At 42.1% G+C, this 21891-nt stretch overlaps 1 protein-coding gene across 8 annotated transcripts in view; it reads left to right on the top strand.

Moving 5' to 3' along the window:
- TEAD1 (TEA domain transcription factor 1) overlaps positions 1-21891 on the top strand; it is a 155097-nt gene that overhangs the window by 41985 nt on the left and 91221 nt on the right. For all 8 annotated transcript variants that reach the window (XM_085579740.1, XM_085579739.1, XM_085579737.1 and 5 more), the window contains one exon: positions 11797-12050. In XM_085579740.1, the coding sequence (XP_085435866.1) occupies positions 11903-12050 (148 nt within the window). In that variant the 5' untranslated portion in view covers positions 11797-11902. The remainder of the gene's footprint in view (positions 1-11796; positions 12051-21891) is intronic.

Genomic DNA, 21891 nt, shown 5'->3' with positions numbered 1-21891 from the left:
CACTACGTAGTTCAGGATTGATGGTCTGATCTCCCATTCTGACATTTGCTTATCCTGCAAGTCCAGAAATCGTTCTGGCTTAAAGAGAGGCCTGCCCTGCAAGGACTGAAAAGCCTGCAGTCTGAAATTAAAAAAAGTGCAGGGTTTTAATGGTGTTTGGTGGTGGTGAATTAAATAGTGAAATTTGAAGTCTCAGCTGTCAACATGAAGCCACCCTAAACCTCTAATTGGAAACATACTGGACAAGCCATTCTACAGGTGCTCAGTTTTCACTACAGTAAATGGCCTTCAATGAACACTTGTGTATAGATTTTAGGAAAAACAGAGGTAATTTTGAAGAGCTAGTGTGATTGAACATAATTTAAATGTATAAATAATTGAGTTGGTCTTTTTCTGAGCTTAACTAAACATTTTGAATAGAACTGTGTGCATGCATGAGCATTAACTCTTCTTCCTAAACAGATTTTGATAGTAACCTTCAGATACTATTACTGTGTATTAGAGAGAATAGAATGTGTTAGAGGCATTCTATTTATATCAGAAATTTCAACTATTGGCTGGTTTTAGCAAAGTATTTTTGACCACTTTCCTTTTGTCATTTGAAAGCATTATTTGCATTATGTTGTATATTCTCCTTTCCCTGGGGAATCTGTAGAATTTAATGTATTTCCATATTGCCACAAAGCCATCTCGTTGGAGAGGCTCCTCTCTGCAAGGATTTCTGCTGGTGAAAATCCCCAGCACAGACCTGCACGTGGGGCTGGGTGAGTCCAGCATTCCCTTCCCAGGACAGCTCCAGCTGGGTGGCTCAGCAGGGCAAGATGCTCCAGGATGTGCTGAGCTCAGGCAGATCCAGGACAGGTGATGGTCTCTGCCTCTCCAGAAGGCATCACAGCTTTATGGGACACTCCTGAGAGGGGCTAGAGTCAGAGCTGCAGAGCTGGGAAGCAGGAGCAGGGTCTTGAGCAGGGAAGCTGTTCTTTATGCAGGTGATGATTGCCCATGAAAATGGGAATGGTGAGCACAGGGGAGGAGGGGTGCTGTGGCAGAAATAAGTCTGCTGTGAAATCACTATTTCTGTTAAATTTGAGATTTTTAAAGTCCAGGAGGTAATTCACTTCAGGATTAGTTCCTAGGCTTGTGCTTTTTGTTTGGGTGTTTTGATGTTCTGTTTTCTGCTGCCTGAACCCAGCCATCTCTTCTTTAGCTCCACTGGTGTCCAGTGAATTCACGATTCTGATGGTTGCCAGCAAAGTTATTTTTGTGGAAGATTGACACCCCCTGAAGTAGGATTAAACTACAGTGAACAAGGAGTTGAAATAGACTGGAAATATTAAGTCACAGCTTAAGACAGAAATTGCTTCCTCAACAGGCAATAACTACAAGAGAAGTACAGAATAACTGCATAACTATTACCCTGAGTTTTGAAAAGGCAGTTACTGCAGGTTTTACTTATGTCCAGCAATTAAAGTTTGCCACAGTTTGGGATTGTTTCAGGATCTCAGCAGGAAAGTGTTTTCTACTACTTCCTTGCAGAAGTTGCAAGTCCTGCTGCATAAAACCATCCTTAATTCTCAATTTAGATGCAAGAAATCAATTTTCCATTATGGGCAAAATGCAATCCCAATCTGTCATTATCTCTATGAAACAGTGATGTGGACATTAGTGAGCCAATGCATTCCCCACCTGTGGGAGGAAAGGTGTTGGAGGCAGGAGTGAGATGGAAGAAAGAAACTTCAGTGTAGAAGTGCTCTATTAGTAAAGCTCATTTCCTTGCAGAGAAGGCTTCCTTTGTAATAGACAGATGAACAACTCAGACTTAAAATTTAATTTGGTGGGTAATTTGCCCAAAACACCACTGCTAGCAGTTCAAAAACAAAATGAGTTAAAATACTTTTATTTGACAGCTACAGCACTTGCAAACAAAATTGTTGCTTTGATTTTTCTGTATGCACAAAAACCCGAAGTGGGTTTTCCAGTTCTGGCATATGATGAAGACTGTAGACATGTTGTGGCTGGTTGACATGGACCCCAAGTCCTATCTGAGTTCACACACTGGCTTCTGAAATCCCTTTCTGTTAGAATTGGTGAGAACAAGGTCAGAAAACTGGGATTAAATCCCAGCCTTGTGGAGGGCTGTGGCACTGTGATTTCACCCCTTCAGGTTTGTGGGGTTTTTTTTTGTTTTGTTTTTATTTTGGGGGGTTTTTTGCCTTTTTTTTTTTTTTTGTGGGGGGGAGTGGTGGTTTTTTTTTTGTCTTGCAGTTCTGTGTCCCATCCCGAGAAAACCAAAGCCTTTCCCAAAGTGAGCCTCCCAGTATTATCACTACTCTCTTTCCAGGCTCCTCCAGGGCTGATAGGCAGGGCCTTTTTGCAGCCAAAACAATTGCTAATGGAGATGTGAGGAGCTTCATTAAACTTGGAGTGATTATTCATATGTATAAAATGGCTCTGTGTTGTCAGAATCAGAGCCCGGGGCTGTAGCTCAAACAGTAACACCAAAGCAGAATAAAATGGTTTTCTGCTGGTGTTGCCTGGTACAAAACCAGCACATTCAGGTAAGCATGAGACATTCACAAGCTCTGTAGCAGCTTTAGAGGGATGGAGCTCACAGAGAGTGCTTCGTAGAGTTTCTAAACTTGTAAAATGAATTTCAGTGGCAATTTAGTTCTTCCAACAAATGTTTAAGAAAGTCTGTGTGTATGTGTTTGCACTTACACAAAGGAGTGTTTGTATAACATCTGCAAAGCAGAGAACAAGTGGGCTTGAGGGATAAAAGGTGCCAGCACTGGATTCCAGGAGTGGCTTTGGCCAATTGGAGGTTGCAGTTTGTCCAAAATTTGCTTTTCTCCTCCTTCTTAAAAAAGGGGCCTTCTTCAGCTTGGGATAGGGAAAGGGTTAATGTTGTGGCTGTTTCTTGTTTAAACAAATGCACCTGAGTAAATGAATGAACCTTTTACTTTACTGTGCCTTTTTTGTACCTGTTTAACAGAATACTTAAATCATAATATAAAATATTTTTTATATAGGTGACAGTTTTATGTTACATATGAACCAGTCAGACGTTGGACCACCCCTCAAATAGCATTGGTTTTCCCTTTCCTGACTGAACTTAGATAAAGTTGTTCAAGCAGGTGATTTTCTGTCCCTTTCCCCACCTCACTCAGAGTTGTTAAGGCGAACTCTCATGTTTTTGCAGCCATTGTGGAAAAAAAACCTTTCATCCTGGAAACAAGTCATTTAAAAAAAAAAAAGGAAAAAAAAAAAAAAAGAAAAGAGAAAAATCTAAAGCTGGAGTACAAACCCAGTTAGTCACATGCCAGAAATAGAGTAAGAGAGCTACGAATGTGAAGGATTGCACCTGGTTTTGCAAATGTCTGTGTGACATGGGAACTCCAACAAAGCTAGTGAGGCTCAGGGAGTCCAGGGGAAAAACTGAGTTTCAGAGCTACATCTAAACAGAACAACTTGCTGCCAAGTCCATCATTGGTGTGAGCAATGGTCCATATATGCCAAGTCCATCATTGGTGTGAGCAATGGTCCCAACAGGAAGCTGGTAACACACCAGAGATCAAGGGTGTACCTCATTCTGGTATTTACAACACTTGGTAGGTGGAATTAATAGTTCCAGTTTGGCTTTTGGGGTACAAAATGAAAATAATTGCTTCCTGATGCCTGTGGGAAGGCAGTTAGAGCAAACTGCAAAGCTGAGATCCTGTGTTTGTCCATGCAAAAGCCATGGGACTGCATTTGCATCATTCATCTACTCCCAGGTAGATGGGACGGATGGGAAAAGCATCCATAGATGCAGAAGATGGGTAGTTCCAATGGTATTGAGTGTGTTTGTGCCTGGATCCAGGTCTGGATCCCAGAGGTGGACAGCACTGGAGCTGAAGAAGGGCCAGTGTCTCTTTTCTTTGGGCTTTTATGCTGTAGCTGGTAATTTATGGAGCCACTGGGAAGGCACAGAGCCTCAGTGCACACTGAACCCCTGCCTCAGCCTCCACAGGGTGGCTGAACTTAAGGCATTGATGAAATAGAGTTATTGCAGGTAAGCAAGAACTGTGCCTATTTTTCTGTCCCATTTCCCAGTTCTTGTACACCAAAAACATTTATTGTCCTGACAGTCATACACTAGTTTTTATTTTCTGTGTGCTTGGCAGCAGGATGGATTACAGTGCTCTGCCAACCACACACTCCATGTGGACGCCCCTAGTAAAGCAGTGGCTGCAGACCTTGCCCTGAGGGACCTCCTGTGACCTCTACCTATGGCTGTTGGGTCTGGGAATGTTTCTTACAGAGCATTTTTCAGTGCCCAAGGATGGCCCTTGGCCAGCCCAAGCTATTCCTCTTGCTCTGCGAGCAGAGCCCCAAACAGACAGACCCACCTCGGTCGCAGCCCATTCTTCTCAGAGCTGAATCACTGGTGAATGGGTGAAATACTGGTAATCCCCACTGCACAGTATTGCAGCTTTTGCCATGAAGAAGTCCCAGCTGGGCTGAGCAGCCACGGTGTTGCACTGGCCATGGATGTTGCTGCTCTCAAGCCAGCCCTGCTTGGTGACAGGATGTGCAGGGTGACAGGAGCTGCACAGCCCAGCAGCTGGGTTAGTGCAGGAGGAATGGCTTCTCCTCCTGAGAGCTGGTAAATGTTTTATCCTTCCCTTTGCTTCGTGCTGGCAATTAGCAGAAGCAAGCCAGGCATGGTGCTGCTCACTGCTCTTCATTCCACTGAGCGCCAAGTCATGCTCAGAATTATCTTTGTTGGTTGCCACCACAGCGCGGTGTTGGAGCTGCGTTAAATCCCAGGAACACCCTTATAATTGAAACCAGCTGGGTGTAAATGAGCACTAGCACCTAGGATGAGTGTGGCTGCTCCACTATCACACGAGGAAGGAATTGTATCTGGAGCAGTGTGACCATGATGAGATAGGGATTCACCAGCGGTATGTTGAGAGTCACCTCCCCGGTGATAACGTGGGCATCAGCACACACCATGGACCAGGAGTGATGTGCAGCCACTTAGAAAGCAATTTGGTATGCTGGATTGCTGGTCACCAGCCTGATAACACATGGTTGAAGCTGGAGCTGCCTGCAGAAGGCATCCTGGTGATGCAGCACAAAGCCTCCCGAGCCCGTGAGTGTGGAGTAGGCACAGTCAGAATCCAGTTGTTTCCCCACTGAGAAGATGAACCATTTTATTAATGGTATGAAATTAAAACTAATGGACAAGAAAACTGGGTTGGAGCTAATGGTTCAACATCCTTATGACAATAATTGTATCTATCAACAAAAGCAGCCTTTGGAAAAATAAATAAATGAAGCTCTCAGAGTGGTACCAAATAGACCTTTCACTTGCATAAAGAGTGCAGAGATGAAAGCTGTTTCTAAAGGGAAAAATTCCTATGTATTACCATCAGCCTACTCTTTGCTGAGTAATCTGTTTCTATAAGCAAAAAAAAAACCCCAAGCAATTAAAGGAGAATGCATTGTTTCTCTTTATAAATAGTTCCTATAATCCTAATTTCACATTTAGGCCTATATGCTGCCTACTCTTGCTGATCTGTGTCACCCTTTGTTCAGTAAGTTTCCTCATGGTTTGTGAAAGTACACATGTAAGTCTTCTCAGATGAGCAGAATACTGACTTTTGTTGAAAGAAAACCATCACTTTACTGATGTTAAATTACATGTTTTTGGTATTTTACACACTGGCATGGCACTGTTTCCTACTACTTTTGTTTGTACCCCGAGTGTGGTAGTTGAGGAGAAGGAAGTGCATCCAAATTCACTGCATAATGCACTCACCTCAGGAAAAAAACATCATGTGCCTTTTGCAGGTGCTCTGTGGCTATAGTTGGACTGATCATGTTGTTCCTGCACAGATCCCAAAGCCAAATCTGAAATAGGTAGCTGGCAGTTAATAAATAGCTTGAATCCCAATCAAGAAATGGTAAATTCAATCTTAGGATAACAAAGCTAGTTTATATGAATGTTAGGAAGGACATGGAAGCACCACTGCATGCAAGTATTTGCTCACCAGAAAAGCATAGCATCAGAATTTCTTCCTGAAGTGTTCTCAGAGTCAGCGATAACCTCTTGTTTTTTCATTTCAGTGGCAAATGTGAATGGCTGAATTAGTCTGAATTTTAAAGGAATACTTTATTTTAGAAACGGGCTGATTCTCTCTCCTGTGCTCTTTCTTCTTAGAGGGAATAATTGCTGATAAGTGGAACTTGTAACAAAAATACAATATAGAGTAATTTTAATCTAATGGTTTCACCATTGGATACTCTGTAAATTATTTACATTTTTTTATTCTTCATACTGTGCTATAGCCATTCCTCATAAAAAGAAATTACATATAAAGTGTCTTAGGTATAGTGTTTTTCTGAAAGTAATGCCATTTGAATGCCACAGAGAATCATAAAAATCCATACAGTTACACATCACAGCTACAAAATCCACTCTGAGTTTGTTTGTAAATAAAAAAGTAATTTCTTGGCGTGCTTGCACTTTCACTGGCAAGGTAGAAAGATAAAATCCTAGAGAAATTCAGGCTTTCCACCAATTCCATATTTACTTTAATCAGTGCAGAAAGAGCCTGAGAAATCTGTGATAGGGAACAGCCTCTGTGCCCCAGCAGTTCCCCAGTGCCCCAGAAACTGATCCCTTCGGGTGTGTGACTTTTGATGGGGTCAGAACAATCCCCCAAATGCCCAACCTGTGGTTTCCTTGCTGCCACTCAAGTTCTTTGCTTTATATCCCATCCTTGGTAGTAATGGCTAAGAGCTGCTTCTCTGCTTTGCTCTTACCTTTTCCTTATTTGAAAGTGATTATCTTCTCAAAACAGTCCTTTCTAAATTTAAAAAAAAAACCAATTCCTTTCCTGGTAGGTCATGTTTTCTAGATCTGATAACTTTCTTCCTCTGGATCCTCTCCAGAGCTTTGGCACTCCAGCTGTGGATTTGCACTGCTGAACAAAGCAGAAGGAAAATCCCATGGGCCTGCAACTTTTCAAGCCTTCAGAGAAAATATGCCATCTGCAAATTTAGAATTAGTTGATTTGCACTCATCTGCTCATTGCCATCTAAATGTTTATAAAAAACTTGTTGGATTCCCCGTTCCATTGTTTTTACATAACTGAGGCTAAGATGAGGTTGTTCATGAACTAAAAATATGTGTTTTTAAAAGTGTAATTTACCCCTTCAACACTTGAAATCTCTACCTCAAGAATTAAGATTTTTTTTTTCTGAAAGACATGATTTAGAAATATAGATCTGGCTGTAAGAATAATTTGGTAGCAGTCTGCATCTATTTATAGTGAGAAGATCAGTGCGGATAACAACACTGGTGTTCCGTCTCAGAAATACCTGGACTTGATCCCCTCTGAGCAGATACAGTTTAGAAGACTTGGGAGACATAATGGGTTTTTTTCCTCAGACAACTCTCAGAATCAAGGTGTGTTTTCAGTCATTTTTGTGTTCCTGCTGCAATATCTGCAGAGCATTCATCCTTTTCCAGGGATTGTTGGATAGTACAGAGAAGGCACCATTTGGCACCTGTACACTGAAATTCAAGGAAGCAAATTAATCAAACAAACAGAAAAAACTGTTTAACTTTTGGAAGACACTGGAAAATAAGACCCAGCTCTAGTGACTTTTGAAAGACAGCATTTCCATGTTAGTTCATAGTGCAAATATTGAAGGTTATGAAAGGTATCAAGGCCTTAGCTCTGCACTTGTCCTACACTCCTGTGAGGAGCCATTGATCTCAGTTGTTGGTCTGTGAGCAGCAGCTTTCTGGGCAAGTCCAGGTTTGCATTGCTCATAAAGTGAAAGGCATAAGAGAATGTTTTGTGTAGGTAAAGAAGCCATTCTCTTGAGAAGCACTTGCAGACTATCATTTGGTTTGATTTAAACACATTGGTTTGATGGGCTCTGACAACAGCTAGCTTTGTTTCTCTGAGATTTTAAAGTAATTTTTCAAGTTGCTTTAGTGAACATAATGACAGCAAGTCATATCTTGTAGCTCACCAAACTGTCTTGAATGGCCTGGCTATAAAACATGTTTATAAAATCCTCTATGTCCCCTAATGGTGTCTCTGTTCCTAAGAGTGACATTGTGCTGTTTGACGGGGAGGACGTACCTCCATCATGCAGAAAAAAAGTGTCTTAATGACCACATGAGGAAAACAGATATATTTAGAATTGACTTAACTGCACAGAGTAGAAAGCAGCTGCAAGACAGATGCATTTGGTTTGCAGCTAAAAGAGTTTTATGTACAGGGGAAGCTATCTTGAAATGTGTAAGGCTGGTGTTAAAAGGAAAACTCTGAAGAGAGACCACCTAAACTGCAGCAGTGTGCTTTAAGCAGTGATAGAATGTACAAAAAGGTGAGCCAAAATCTTTTGGGCTAGGGTTGTTGTTAGGGTTTTTTTGTGCGGTTTTTTTTTTCTCTATTTTTTGTGGGTTTGGGGCTTTTTTTTTTGGTTAGTTGGTTGGTTGCTTGGTTTTCTAGGTAGTGTTGATGTGTTTTAATTTTGTTAACAGAAAGTGCAAACAGGGTATTGGTTCTCTGAAAGTTAACATGATAAAAAGCAAATACAGAACCCTTCCACTTGATCTGTCATGTGTACAATCTCTGATTTTGGCCAGGGGAGGTGGGGCTAATTGGCCCCAGGAGCTTGGCTCTTCCTCCTCTGAAAGCTGGCATTGCAAGATTTGGAGTTTGCTAATATAAAGTAGGCTCACTTTCTAAAATTTTTTAAAATTTAAATTGGATTGTAAATCGACATTTTTCATATGAGAGTTATAGCTCATTAGAAATGTGCAAAAAAGCTCATCTGTTGACAGCTTATATTATTTTTGATAATCTTGTTGAACTCCAGCGTAACAGGTCTGAAGTTTTTCATCGCAGCTGAGTCTTTAGAATTCAAGCTGAGGAGGAGGTGGAATTGCCATTTGATACATAGAGCTGAGCTGGAAATGATTAACTGAGTTAGCTCATTTTTTTCCTGAAGTAAGAGGGAGCCATTTAGCAGTTGTAATACAAGTTTTCTTCCTCCTTGGCCCTCTGGCTTAATCTGCAGTGTCAGCATTCACCAAAATGGAAATCGCTCCAAATAACCTTTAATATGAAAGGTTTTCTTCCAGCAGGCTGCTCCACGCCCCTATTGTACAGATGTTCTGAAGGAACACTTGGTTATCTTACATTTTAGAGGCTGGAATAGTATCTATGAGTGCCTCAAGATGATATCCAAGTAGGTAAAGAGGAATGGGAAGGGAGATAACAGATAAGTGAAAATTCACCAGTAAACACAACGCAAGATATGACATGACTATCAAGTAACATTAATTACTTTAGAGCCTCACTATGTTCCTTGTGCATTTTAATTATTATTTCAGCATAATGTAATAACAAGGGCTGGTTTATAAGATGATAATAGGACTTGAGGCTATGACTGTGGCAGGTTTTGTAAGCAGAGGGTGGCTGAGCTGAGCAGAAGCTGCCCGTGGCTGTGCTGTGCTCTGCAAGCCATGGACTCAGCGAGGGGAAGGATTTCCTGCTGTAGTCACCTTTGGAAAACAGAGCCAGTGATGTGTCCCACCCCCTGCTACCTTCTGGTGAGATGCTCATTGTGGTTTGGTCATGTGAGGCCAATAAATCCTCCAGCAGCCATTTTCCCCTGCACTGTTGCAATAAAACTGACTCCTCCTCCTAATTATCCCCATCAACATTCAATTACCTCTCATTTACCAAAGATTCCCCTTCTCTGTGAAGGCTTAAGTGGACATGATTGTTTTTGTCAGTAGTTTCCCAGTATCACTGTGCTCATGCTTGGGCTAAATTTTGCAGACAAGATTTAACTCTTCTGGGTGTTGAACCAACCCTTCAGCCATCTGAGGATTATGAAGGATGGGGTTTCACCATTTTACCAAGGTTTGCATCTCCCTTTGTGTGTGATTAAAACTTAAAAAATGTGTGCTTTGGATTTCCCAGACCATAAGTGGTGCATTTGGCCAGAGTTCTCGCCACACGTGTGGTTCTCTGTGAATCCATCTGCTCCTTCATTATCAGTTATTAAAAAGCATTTGAGACAGTAATTAGCCTGGCTGTGTTAGGGTGGGGAGGCACTAACATTTTTGGAAGCTGTGCTGAAATGTTCGAAGCAACGCAAAGTCAAGAAATGCCACTCTGTAGAGACAGACAAGCAGGGAAAATCCAGTTTATGGGAGCCTATTATTTCACACATACTGGTCCTTCTGAGTTCCGGTTAGAGCCTGGAGAAGTGGAAATACCCTGTGCTTTGGATGCCAGACTGGTAATGTTGGTTTGTGAGACTGAGCCTGCTCCCAGTTTCCCCAGCTGCAGCTCTGTTTTTTTGCAAGACACTGTGGCCTCCAAGGACTGGACCATCAGGTTTTAGTTATCTCCAGCGATTGGTTGGCTGGTGAGGGCTGCTGTAAATATTTCCTCTTTCAGGCAGTTCTCCAGCTCAAAGGTGTTTAGTCAGAGGTGTCATGGCTTTCCATGTACACCCTCCCCTTCTTCCTCCGTGGGGTGGATGATGTTCTGCTTTTCACCTGTTGTTTTACAATGTCCTGAGACCCCAGTGCCAGGCATGTCAGCAGGAGGATGGAGGTCTGTGCGAGGGGAAGCTCCTCTCTTCTGCCCTAGCAGAAGAAAAATCTTGTAGTTTAGGGGTTTTGAGTGTTTAGCCAGGGAACTGGATTTTTAACTGTGTTTGCAGCTCATGCATGCATGTTTGAACACTCCCATCCTCTTAGATCAATTAGAGTCACCAAACTTCTCCTTTTTTCACGATAAAACTGCCTAGACATGTTGAGCCAAATTCTGTTCCTGGTGTTATTTGACTCACTTCCCGAAGAATTACACCAGAGGTGAATTTGGTCTGATACAGCAGCTTTTTTGCCTGGAGCAAGTCTTTAGAGTAGAGTTGTATTTCTCTCAAAAATATAAAAGGAACACTGACAGATCTGCAGCTCTGCTAGTGTGAGCAGGTGCAGCTATATTAAATTATTTCTTATTAAATTGATTCAGCAACTTGAAGCTTGTAATTTTTGTTCTGTTATGGTTCTGTGACAGACCTTTTAAATCAGGCAAAGCATATATCTTCTCTTGTAATTCCTTGCTCCAGTGTTATCATTTTAAAGATTTCTTTTTGTATATAGCTTGGATTCTGATTGTATTTGATTATTTATTTGGGTAAGATATGAAAATTAAAGCCTTTTCCAGTTAATTACATTGAGCTGTGGCATCACTGCTATAATTCCATTTAATTCACTGACATCTGGATGAATGTGAAAAATAGTTTTTGCTTTTGTTTTTAGGTTCAAATGGTTTTAAGCTCTGGTGGTCACTCTGGCATTAATCGGTGTGCTTCCCTTCCAGCCAGTGGCAGTATTCTGATTTTCCCCTGCCTGAGGATCTGGCTTTTTATTTTAAGCGTGCCAGTCTTCAGCCAGATGCAGTGTGACTGGAGAGTTTTCCCCCACTTTGACTGTTTGTGAAAAATAATCTGATTCTCTATGCCCTCATGTAATTGCACATAGAAAATGCAGTAGAGTTCGCTTTCTGGCAGCCTTATTGCTCTGCCTCTGCTCGTTTGAGGTAGAATAGTTATTAATTTTTCACTTTTCCTGGGTGTATCCCATGCTCGCCTTACTGCCATTATTGCTCAGCTGCTGTTCACTTATTATCAGAAGTAGGCAGAAATGTTTGCCTGGAGTTCCATGCCTTTAATACCTTTTTGGGTTGGTTGTTTGTGTTGCAGGTTTATTCCCTTGAAGACTCCAGGCTTAGGCTTGGAGACCCCAGCCATCACCATTGAGCCCAGCAGCTGGAGCGGCAGCGAGAGTCCTGCCGAAGACATTGAAAGAATGAGTGATTCTGCAGATAAACCCATTGACAACGATGCAGAAGGTGTCTGGAGTCCTGACATTGAACAGAGCTTTCAGGAGGCTCTAGCTATCTATCCACCGTGTGGGAGGAGGAAAATCATCTTATCAGATGAAGGCAAAATGTATGGTAAGTGGTACACATTTAGCCTTTGGAAATAATTGTTCCAACATGAGAACTGTAAAGCCCAGCTTGTTTCTACACAATGTTCCTGGTTCTGATTTTGGTGCTTTTGGAGTAAATAATGAAGAAATCTATGAAGCTGAGAGAGCTCAGCTGAGCTGATGCTGTGCTCAGGACTGTCCAAGTCATTTCCTTCTCCGCTGGCACTAGGAAAGCAATATTGATACAGAATTGTCTTATTAGTTACCTTATATAGTGGTGTGGCTGAATGGAAATATTTAAAAGAAGCATTTAATTGTGTCTCACCTTGGGTACACAAAAAAAAAATAGGCATGTTTCTTTATTTTCCACTAAATAGTGAAGCCAGGGAAATGGGAAGTGCAGTCTGCTTGGTGGTATGGCAGTTTATGCAAATGGATTATGAATGGCAAACTGATAAAGTTCTTGTGTTCAGGAGCCTCTCCATGAAAGAGGCAAGTTAGGGTGTTTTTGAGTCTTTTCTTTATTTTTCACTGGTTTTTTTCCCCCCTTCCCTGCGTGCAAACTGTTCTCAATCAGATGCCAACATTCCACCGAGGGATGCTGACATCTCCGTGTGCTGCGCGGGGCTGTGGAGCTCTTGTCCCGCTGCTCCGAGCTCTCTCTCCTTTCTCATTTCTCGTTCTTCTTTCTCATTCTTCTTTCTCATTCCTTTCTTGTTCTTCTTTCTTATTCTTCTTTCCCATTGTTCTTTCTCGTTCCTTTCTCATACTTCTTTCTCATCCCTTTCTTATTCTTCTTTCTCCTCCTTTCTCCTTCCTTTCTCCTTCCTTCCTCCTTCCTTTCTCCTTCCTTTCTCCTTCCTTTCTCCTTCCTTTCTCCTTCCTTTCTCCTTCCTTTCTCCTTCCTTTCTCCTTCCTTTCTCCTTCCTTTCTCCTTCCTTTCTCCTTCCTTTCTCCATCATTCTTCTTTCTCATTCTTTCTTACCCATTCTTTCTCGTTCCTTCTCATTCTTCTTTCTCGTTCCTTTCCCATTCTTCTTTTCCATTCTTCTTTCTCGTTCTTTTTTCTCGTTCTTCATTCTCGTTCCTTTCTCATTCTTCTTACCCTTTCTTCTTTCTCGTTCCTGTCTCATTATTCTTTCTCATTCCTTTCTCATTCTTCTTTCATGTTCCTTTCTCGTTCCTTTCTCATTCTTCTTTCTCTTTTCCATTTTCCAAACTCCTCCTTGGGGCGGGAGAGCCCTTGCCCGTGTGCCCGTGTGCCCGTGCCCGGGGGTGGGTGGCAGTGCCCTGGTCGGCTGGCCGTGCCCCAGGGCTGGGTGGCAATGCCCGAGAGGATATAGCCCTGTCCCTCGCCGCTGCCCCGAGCAGATGGTGCCACAGCTGCCACCAGCTGTGCCCGCCCGAGGTCACGGGCGCTGCCGGGTGCGCCGCTCCCTCCGCAGCTGCCGCGTCGCCCCGAGCGTCCTGTCCGGGAAAAAAATAAAGAGTCGGGATGAAACTTCTCAGCTGCCCTCGGCAGAAAGTTCCATGGGCTGGGGTTCCTGCCTGGGTGTTTTTGCTTTCCCCCCTCCTCCTTCTCCTGCATGCCCCTTCGCCCCCTGCCCAAGGGGATGGAATATCTCCTGTCCTCTCCTGCTTGACTGTTTTTGCCTGTTTTGATTGCTTTTCTCTTCTGGTATTTTCCTGTTTGCCTAATTAGGAGGTTGTTCTCCTTCTAGGAGTACATAAGCATGTATATATATATATAAACAGGCTTATTGTGTATTTATGCTCTAAAGCCTTGCTTAGGCTCCTACAGCCCATCAGCCAAAATAAGGGTGGTTGCATTTTTTTTTTTTTTTTAATCAGGATCTCTGCAACCACACTAGTCACCCCTGAAATCTACTTTTTGGTGTTTTGAAGTATTTTTTGTGCCATTGAATAAATTAAAGAAATTTACATATTTAGCCATTCATTGTGACAATCACTGATTTAGTTTAATGGTTCCTAATCCTGAATGTTAACATTTGTTGAATTATATATGTATAAAACTATTTGTGCATATCTAATTGTTGATTAATACTAGTAGCTAGTAATGTCATAAGCATAGGCACATCTCATATTTATGCTAATCCTAAATCAAATATAGTTAATTTTCAATCAAAAAAAAGGAGCTATGCGTGCTTGATACTGAAAACTTCACTGAAAGTGTTGCCCTGATTGAGTAGAAAGAAATGTGTTAGGAAGTGCAGGGCACTGTATGAGCAGAATTTACAGTGGATGAACTCATGTTTTCATTCTTCAAACTGAGTGACTGCTTTGTAGTGTTTGAGGATTTATTGAAACCATGCTAGGTTTCTGAGGACTTCCTAATAGAGTCTTATGGCCCTGAGAGCATAATTGTTCTCCAAGGATTTTGAAATCAAAACAGTGTAAGTGTTTTACATCCTGCGTGGCATAATGAAAATAATTTAATGCCTTTTAGTGGCATACGAAGTTTATTTCACTTACAAAAGAGACATTGCAATATGGCCAAGCTTCCATATTGCTGAGGGATATTGTAATGTGTCAGTAATTCATGGGCCATGTAAGACAAAAGGTCAAGAGAGCACCATTTCATTTCTAACTGAAATTACCTTTAGATATGGGCACCAGAACAAATCTGATCTTTATGGAAGCAAATATAATGATCAGTATGTGTGGATTAAGTTAAGCAATTGTAGTTTTTGATCTTTGGAGGGAGACTCTGAGAAGGGCAGATATTTTGCTTGAAGAAACATTTTAAGTCTCTGCCTTTGATTTAATGAGAGCTTTGTGACATTCATGTAAGCAAGCAGACAGAGTTTCTTCACTGTTCTTTGTGGTGGTCTAAAAATCATCCTTAAATTGGCGTTTCTAAGAGGTTTGTGTTCAGCTGGCTCCAGGGGAACTGGAGGATTGCTCAAGGAGGACTGAGGGCACTGGGATCCGTGGGTGAGGGGTGGCCAAGGGGCTCCTGCCTGCGGTGCCACCAGGGTGAGAGCTGCCCCAGTGGCACTGGGGGACATCTGTGACTTCTCCAGACAGCCTGGATGACTTCAGCTGTTCCTCTACAGCTGAGACCTCGCAAGAAGGAGGGAAGGGAAGGATGTTTCCCTCTCCCCTTGCCTTCCCAAAAATGTAATTTAAAACTCAAGAGGATGACAAGAACAAAAGACTTTTGATCCTATCCCTACAGAACAGGGTTGCAGGGACCCCTGGCTGGGGGAGAAAAGGGGATGTCCTAACATTTTTATTCTTGCCTTGGGGCATCCTCAGGCTGCAAAGACAAAACTGTGACCTGTGCAAGACCAGGAGGATTTCAGGCTGGCCCAGGGTTATGGCTCCTTGAAGAAACACTCAGAAAACAAAATGAAAGCCTAATGAAACTCTTGTTTTTAAATTTATAGGAAATGATTCGGTAAGAAGCAAAGACACTTGTTTTGGTTCGAATGGACAAATTCCAGAAACTAGTTTTGAAATTCTTGAGAGAGAAAGGGAATACATGGTAAAGCCAAGGAACATGTGATAAGTTTCCTGCAGGAAAGCTCTATCCATCATTCCTTTTCCCTTTCCTTTGTGTGTGAGGTTGTGAAGGTCTTAGAGTGTTGGTTCTGCTCCTGGCACAGTATTGACTAAAAGTAAATAAAATTAAAAAAAGGTGAGTGGGGTATAAATGTGGAGGCTTGAAGGAGGATAGAGGAACACATCTATAAATAGATGCTCACACTCTTTCTGGAAGCAGTCCAGTGTAGGCCACCGAGGAAAGACTGAGTTCTTAGACACATTTTTATCTGTCATGCCAGGGCATTGGTGAGGCTTTTTTCATCTGTACTGTTTCAAAAGCAGTATTGATCAAACACAAATGTCATCCTCTTGTACAAGTAGGGCTCTCTGTGATTTGCCTTGTACCTCAGAGATCCCTTCTGATGAATTTCCACGTCCTTGTTTATGCAGTTCATAGTAAAACTCCAGCCCATTAGAGGGCATTGGCTGTCCTGCATTTGTACTTTGTTCCAATTGTTGGTCTTTTACTGCTGACAGTTTAGTAACTTGTAACCATCCCTGTGAACTCACTTATTGGCAAGATATTTGCCTATGCTTGTCCTTGCTCCTGAGAGAGTGTTTTGGAAAAGATTACAAGAATGAACACTGCTGTGAAATGCAGCCCTACTTTTATCCCTGGTGTAATACTGAAGTCACTGGAGTTGCCACAGGATTGGATTTGGCTCTGTCTGCATATTTTCCTTTTTCTTTTTTTTTTTTTTGAAATTTAGCTAGAGCAAGATGTGGCTTTAGTGCACCTCCAGGGACAATGCCAAAGTGCCATAAGTGCTAGCAAGTGGAATATGCCTGCAGACATTTTGTTATCAGCACTGCTAAATTAGCCTTAATGTAGTAAAGGTGGCTTTTGCCTTTGAGACAAGAAAATAATTTCATAAAAATTTTTGAGACCTGTAAACTGCCCTTCAGTTGCAAGTTTGCATTAAAAGTATTCATCTCTGTAACAAAAGTGCTTATGAGTATGTAGTGATTATGAAAAGGAAATTTTTTAGCATGTTTAGTAGTTTCACAGAGAAGAATGAGTACTAATTAACGTGAGACATTGCATAGCAGCCTTTCAGAACTGTGTATGCTTATTAGGTTATACGTAAAATCTCTGGGCATGCATTGTTAAGGGAAAGGATACTTTGAAAAAAATTTCTGCTCAGATAATAGAATTTTTGTATGATGAGTAATAATAGTCTTCATTTCCAAAGCACCTTGTATAAATTGGGTATTAAAATTGAACTTTGAACTAGAACATTGACAAAAGAAATCTTATTCTGTGGGCTTGCCTGATTCTGTATCTAACTGCCATTATTTGGTGTTTTTCTGGGTTTCTGTTAGGAAGCTGAGAGGTAAATAGCTTTATGAAGAGTACAGTTACATGTTACAAATTATTTTTACTGTTACTTTTAATTTTGAAAGTTCCATGCAAGTTGCTGCCTCCATAAAGACATTGTTACCTTATAAAGTTTCCACAGTGTTAAATATATTTGAATGTGAATAAGGTACTTGGAGTGATGAAATACCAGATGTGAAGTATCAGGTTTCATGTTTATTCATCTGTTCCTGCAATCATTGTACAAAGATACACTCTTGTATTTTTTCCCCCCCCTTTTTTTGTTCTCTCAGCAACATGCACAGAGTGAACACAGTGGAGATGGGACTCCTATTCTGAAAGCCACTATTTGGGTTTTTTAGGTTGTAAATAAATGTGTCCAGAAGCACTCTGGCAGTGCTGGGCTTGCTCAGTGCGTCACGCCGCATCACGGCACACACGTGTGTGCTGGAGAAGTTACTGCTGAAATTGCCTGGGTTATGAGCAAATCTGCCTGAGATTTTTTCTGCAGTGTGGTGAAGTTCTTGCAACATCACCAGGCCATGCTTGCAAGAGGAGAAGACCTGGTTTTGTGAGCCCAGCCTGTGGAAAGGAGGGGCTGTTGGGCTTGCTCGTCCTCGAGGATTTCTGAAACTTGGGGGAACAGGGTTTAATCTTTCTCCTTAAGCTTTCAAGAGTAAGTTGTCAGTGCTTTGAGATAAAGTGGCAGTCTTCATAAGACAGAAAAAAATTTTCTCTTTTTTTTACCTCTCTGCCATAACCTGCAATCCTAAAGAGAAAATATAGGTGGGACAGTGAAGGGTATCAGCTCCTACTTGGGGAGCAGGCTGTGGTAAGCACCACAGCTGAAAGTGTCAGTAATGTTGTGGAAGGTACATAGCACAGCCATGGATTGAGTATTCCACTGGCTGTGTTGGGTTGGGAGAATGATGTATTCCAAAGGAAATTACTGAAAAAAAAATAATGTGCCAGAAAGAGCAGGACATACTTTGAAAGTAATTTTTAGCACTTGGGCTTTGTCCTCTCTCTACTAAATGTGTTCTCTTCAGTCACCCATATAAAAGGGAATTGGCAGAAAGTTGTGTATAGCCTGTTCATGGGAACAACAAAAGTGTGACTGAGAGGAGGTACTGGCAACATCAGTTCTTGCCTGAAACTAAGTGGAAGCTACCAGGGCAGGTTCAGATCAGGCATTTGTCCACTTCAGAGTCATTTAGTAGCTAATCCTATTTAAACAGCCATACTAAACAGCATGAGACTGTGTCTTTCCTTTATAACATTGTTCCTTTGGTAATATCTTGTTTAGAGCGGACAGCTGTTAACGTGAGAGCACTGAAGTGATGCAACCTCGCTGGAACATCCAGGCTACATTTAGGTGGTCATTTGTATCAGCTCGTTTTTCTCCCAGCACTGGTTTCTCAAGATGAACTTGTGATGCTGTAATTGCAGAAGGCAGAGTTTTGCAGCTTTAAGAAATAGCTGTCGTGCTAGGAGGTAGTTCAAACAGTCTTGATCAGGCTGATGTAGTGTGTTAGCTGGTTGCACAGTACTGAGAGATCAAGATAACTGAAAAGCCTGCATGTAGATAGCATGAAAGAAAAAAAAATTGACTTGTTGATTTGATATCATTGCTTGTAGAACTGAGTTCGCTCCTAGGGCAAACACCTCATTCAGGCAACCTGGGGACAGCTTGAGTTGGACAAGTAAGGCCCACTTGGGCATTATGATGGGCTGTAAGGTTTGAATTCCTCTTCATGGGACCAGTATGAGGCTATGGTAGGGGCCAGTGAGATGAGTTGTGAAAACCAGACATCTGAGCCATGATGGAAGGGAAATTTCATCCTCATGTTCCCACTGTTCCCTTAGGGGGTTTGCTCCGTGTAGGTGTGGTAACAAATAACACTGTGGGGAACAAGGAGCAGTGAGAATAAAAATTTTACAGCATCTTTGTTTTTCTAGGGACATGCAGTCTCCTGAGAAGTGGGTTTGTGTCCCATTGCACACCTCACAGGGGTGATCCTGGGCTAGCTGTTGGAGAGTAAATGCTGTGGTGGTTGTGACATGATCTTACACAATTCCCCGAGAGCCTGCTATTCAAAATTAAAATGTATCTTATCTGAGTCTTCTGGGGATTTCCTAACAGATGTATGAAGGATTTTTTACTATTTTTTTTTTTGGTGGTGCCCTTGAGAAATTGCATTAATACCATTGTATGAATATTTTCCTATCCTACAAACAATTTCATGTGGGGCACTTGGTCTGGAACATCAGACAGAAACACTTCAGGCTTTGGGCTTCCAGATCATTCAAGTCTGGAATTTGAGTTTAAGAAATTAGACACTAATGGATTAACAGTTTACAGACTTTCAGTAGAAGTAATGGTTTAGTTAGTAGAAAAAGAATCCTCTGCAATTTTTCTGGTTTTGTTCTAGGCCTACAGAGTGTTTACACTGTTTGACTAAGGAACAGGTTTTTGTAAGCAAAAATAATGCAAATTTGGGATATGAATGTGATCATTCTGTTTCATAAATGCTCTTTTAAACATGCAGAAGTGGCATGGCTTGTTACATCTAATGTAAAAGGGACAGCAATACATCCCAAATTCACAAATTGGAACCTGAGAAAGAAGGCACTGCACGCTGTGGGAGTTGCTGGGATGTCAGTCAAACACCCTCACAGTTTTATCTATGGGGCACTCAGGCACTGTTAATAGGAACTGTGATCAACACACACCTTGTCTGGTGTGAGAAGTCAGTGTCACTACTGCAACTGCTTCATTCCAGCCTTCCCACAACAGCCATCTGCAGCTGGGTCAGGCCTCCTGAGGATTTTCTGGATTTCATGCTTGGGTTGAGATCTCCTTTCTGCCTTGAAGGGGGCAGTCAGCTTGCCAGAGGTTTCCAGGTGTTTAGGCCTTCAGGAAAGATCAGGTCATCAACCCAACTTCTTGCTTGGTTGCCCTCCTTGGATGAGGGGATCCAATAGGCAGGGATGGATTTGTCTTGGGCTGAGTCTTGATGCATGATCACCCTTGATACATGATAGTTTTGGGGACAGCAGCACGGAAAACATGCCTGGAGGTGTTAGGGAGCATATTCCAGTAATCTGAGTGGAAGCAGGTTAGGCAGAGTATGCCAAGTTTACATATAATGAAGAAAATGCTTTTTCAGTTTGCCTAATCATTGCAGCAGAGTTAAAACATCTGAAGCTTATTTGCCTGAAGCTGCTTCACTTTTTCGTACTTCTACCTTTACATCAGCTGGTGTTTGGTTAACAAGGAAAAGAAAACGATTAATTAAATAAAAATCACAGTTTAAATTGTGTTTTTTGTCATGCTAGCAATGCAAGTGAGTAGGGAACACAGATGAGAAATGCATCTTCAGCTGTTTGGATTCAGCACCAGTTTTACCCCTAAACTAGCAGGTAGCACTCCTGTCTTAGACATGAGAAAAGGAAAATGTTAGCCCAGCTGGGTCCCAGTTTCAGGCACTTGGGGACAGCGGGCTGGATATAGTTGATAACTAATAATTTGCCATAGTGAAAGTAGTCTTTGGATCATTTTAGCAGGTGCCTTCATGTGGCCTGGTAACGTCAGCATTTAATTCTCTGAACAAGAATTGCATTGTCATTTGTTTAGTTCTTCCTTGGGTGGACTGTCAGCAATAAACCTTTCAGTACACTTAATGCTGAAAGAAGTATTTACTAATAGCTGTATATAAATATATGCACATACCTATATGTGCAAATGTGTTTTTGTGTGTGAATAAAATGTGTTCCAGCCAATTAAAATATATTTAGGAGTCCTCAACCAGGAGGTGCATACACAAGGAATTGGCTACTTCTCGGCTGGGATCTTCCTTTGCTTTGACAACTGAAAGCAACCTCCCATGAGAGTGCTCTGCGAAGAAACAGCGTGATTCATATTTGTAGCTGTTATTAGGTAGGCATGTAGGCATATATTTAGATAGGTGAGGTATGCAGGCATACATTGTGTGCTGCATATTTGGGCTGCACGGGGTATTTTTAGCTGCAGGAGGCCCAATCACCAGCGTGCTGAGGAGAATCGCTGTAAGGGATAGCGCAGAGAGGAGCCGCCCGCAGAATTTTCCATCCTGCCAGGCAGCAGGAAAAGGCCACTGGAGCTGCATAGCTGGGTGGCCTGAGGAGTGCCATTAACAGGTGGGACAGCTCAGAAAGCCCTTTGGCTCTTGGTCTGCCTCGGCCCCCATTTGGGAGCAGTTGTCCCAGGTTCCAGCCTCCCACTGACCCCTTGAGCGTGACACACACAGGGCTGGTGGGGGAGGGCCTGGAGTCTGGCGTGGGAGGTTAGCAAAGGGGGAATAATGGGGAAGATGCATTAGGGGTGGAAATACCGAGCAAAAATTAAAATGATGTAAAATAGCCATTAAAAACCCACTTCTATTAAAATTACGAGACAGGAAGTTTTACAAGCCGCCCTTGCCCAATGAAGAAAAGCAGCCTAGAGGGACTAAATAACTTGTCTGATGTCATCAGGGGTTTTATAGCAGAGCTGGGAATTGAGCCCTCTTCCCCCCAGTGCCATCTAAGCTTTAATGCTGAAGAGGGTCCTTTCACAGCTTATCCAGTGACCCTTGGGGAGTTTAGGGCAACTGTGGCAAATCCATGTTCCTGCATCACATCTTGTGTGGGGGAAGAGCAGGCTGCATCTTCCTGAGAGTACAATCTCTGCATAATGTGACCACAGGATGCCTTGCTCCTGAAATAAGGGAGTTGACTAAATGCCATTTTGTTATTATTAGACATTTGCTTAACATAGTAGTTCCGTGAAACCAAACAAGAAAAGGTCCTCGAGGTGCTGTATACCACGTACAAATAATGGAGAGCCACAAGGAATATAAATATGGAGAAGAGAGAGAGAAAGTGGATGGGAAACTGAGGCAATATTTAGCCCCATATTGATGCTCCATGAGATGATGTGGTCCTTGTACAGAATAAGAGA

The sequence above is a fragment of the Lonchura striata genome, chromosome 5 (genome assembly GCF_050655825.1).
Source record: "Lonchura striata isolate lonStrDom1 chromosome 5, ASM5065582v1, whole genome shotgun sequence".
Taxonomy (NCBI): domain Eukaryota; kingdom Metazoa; phylum Chordata; class Aves; order Passeriformes; family Estrildidae; genus Lonchura; species Lonchura striata.
Note: the sequence above shows the minus strand (reverse complement) of the source record. Positions and strands in the feature narration are given on the sequence as shown.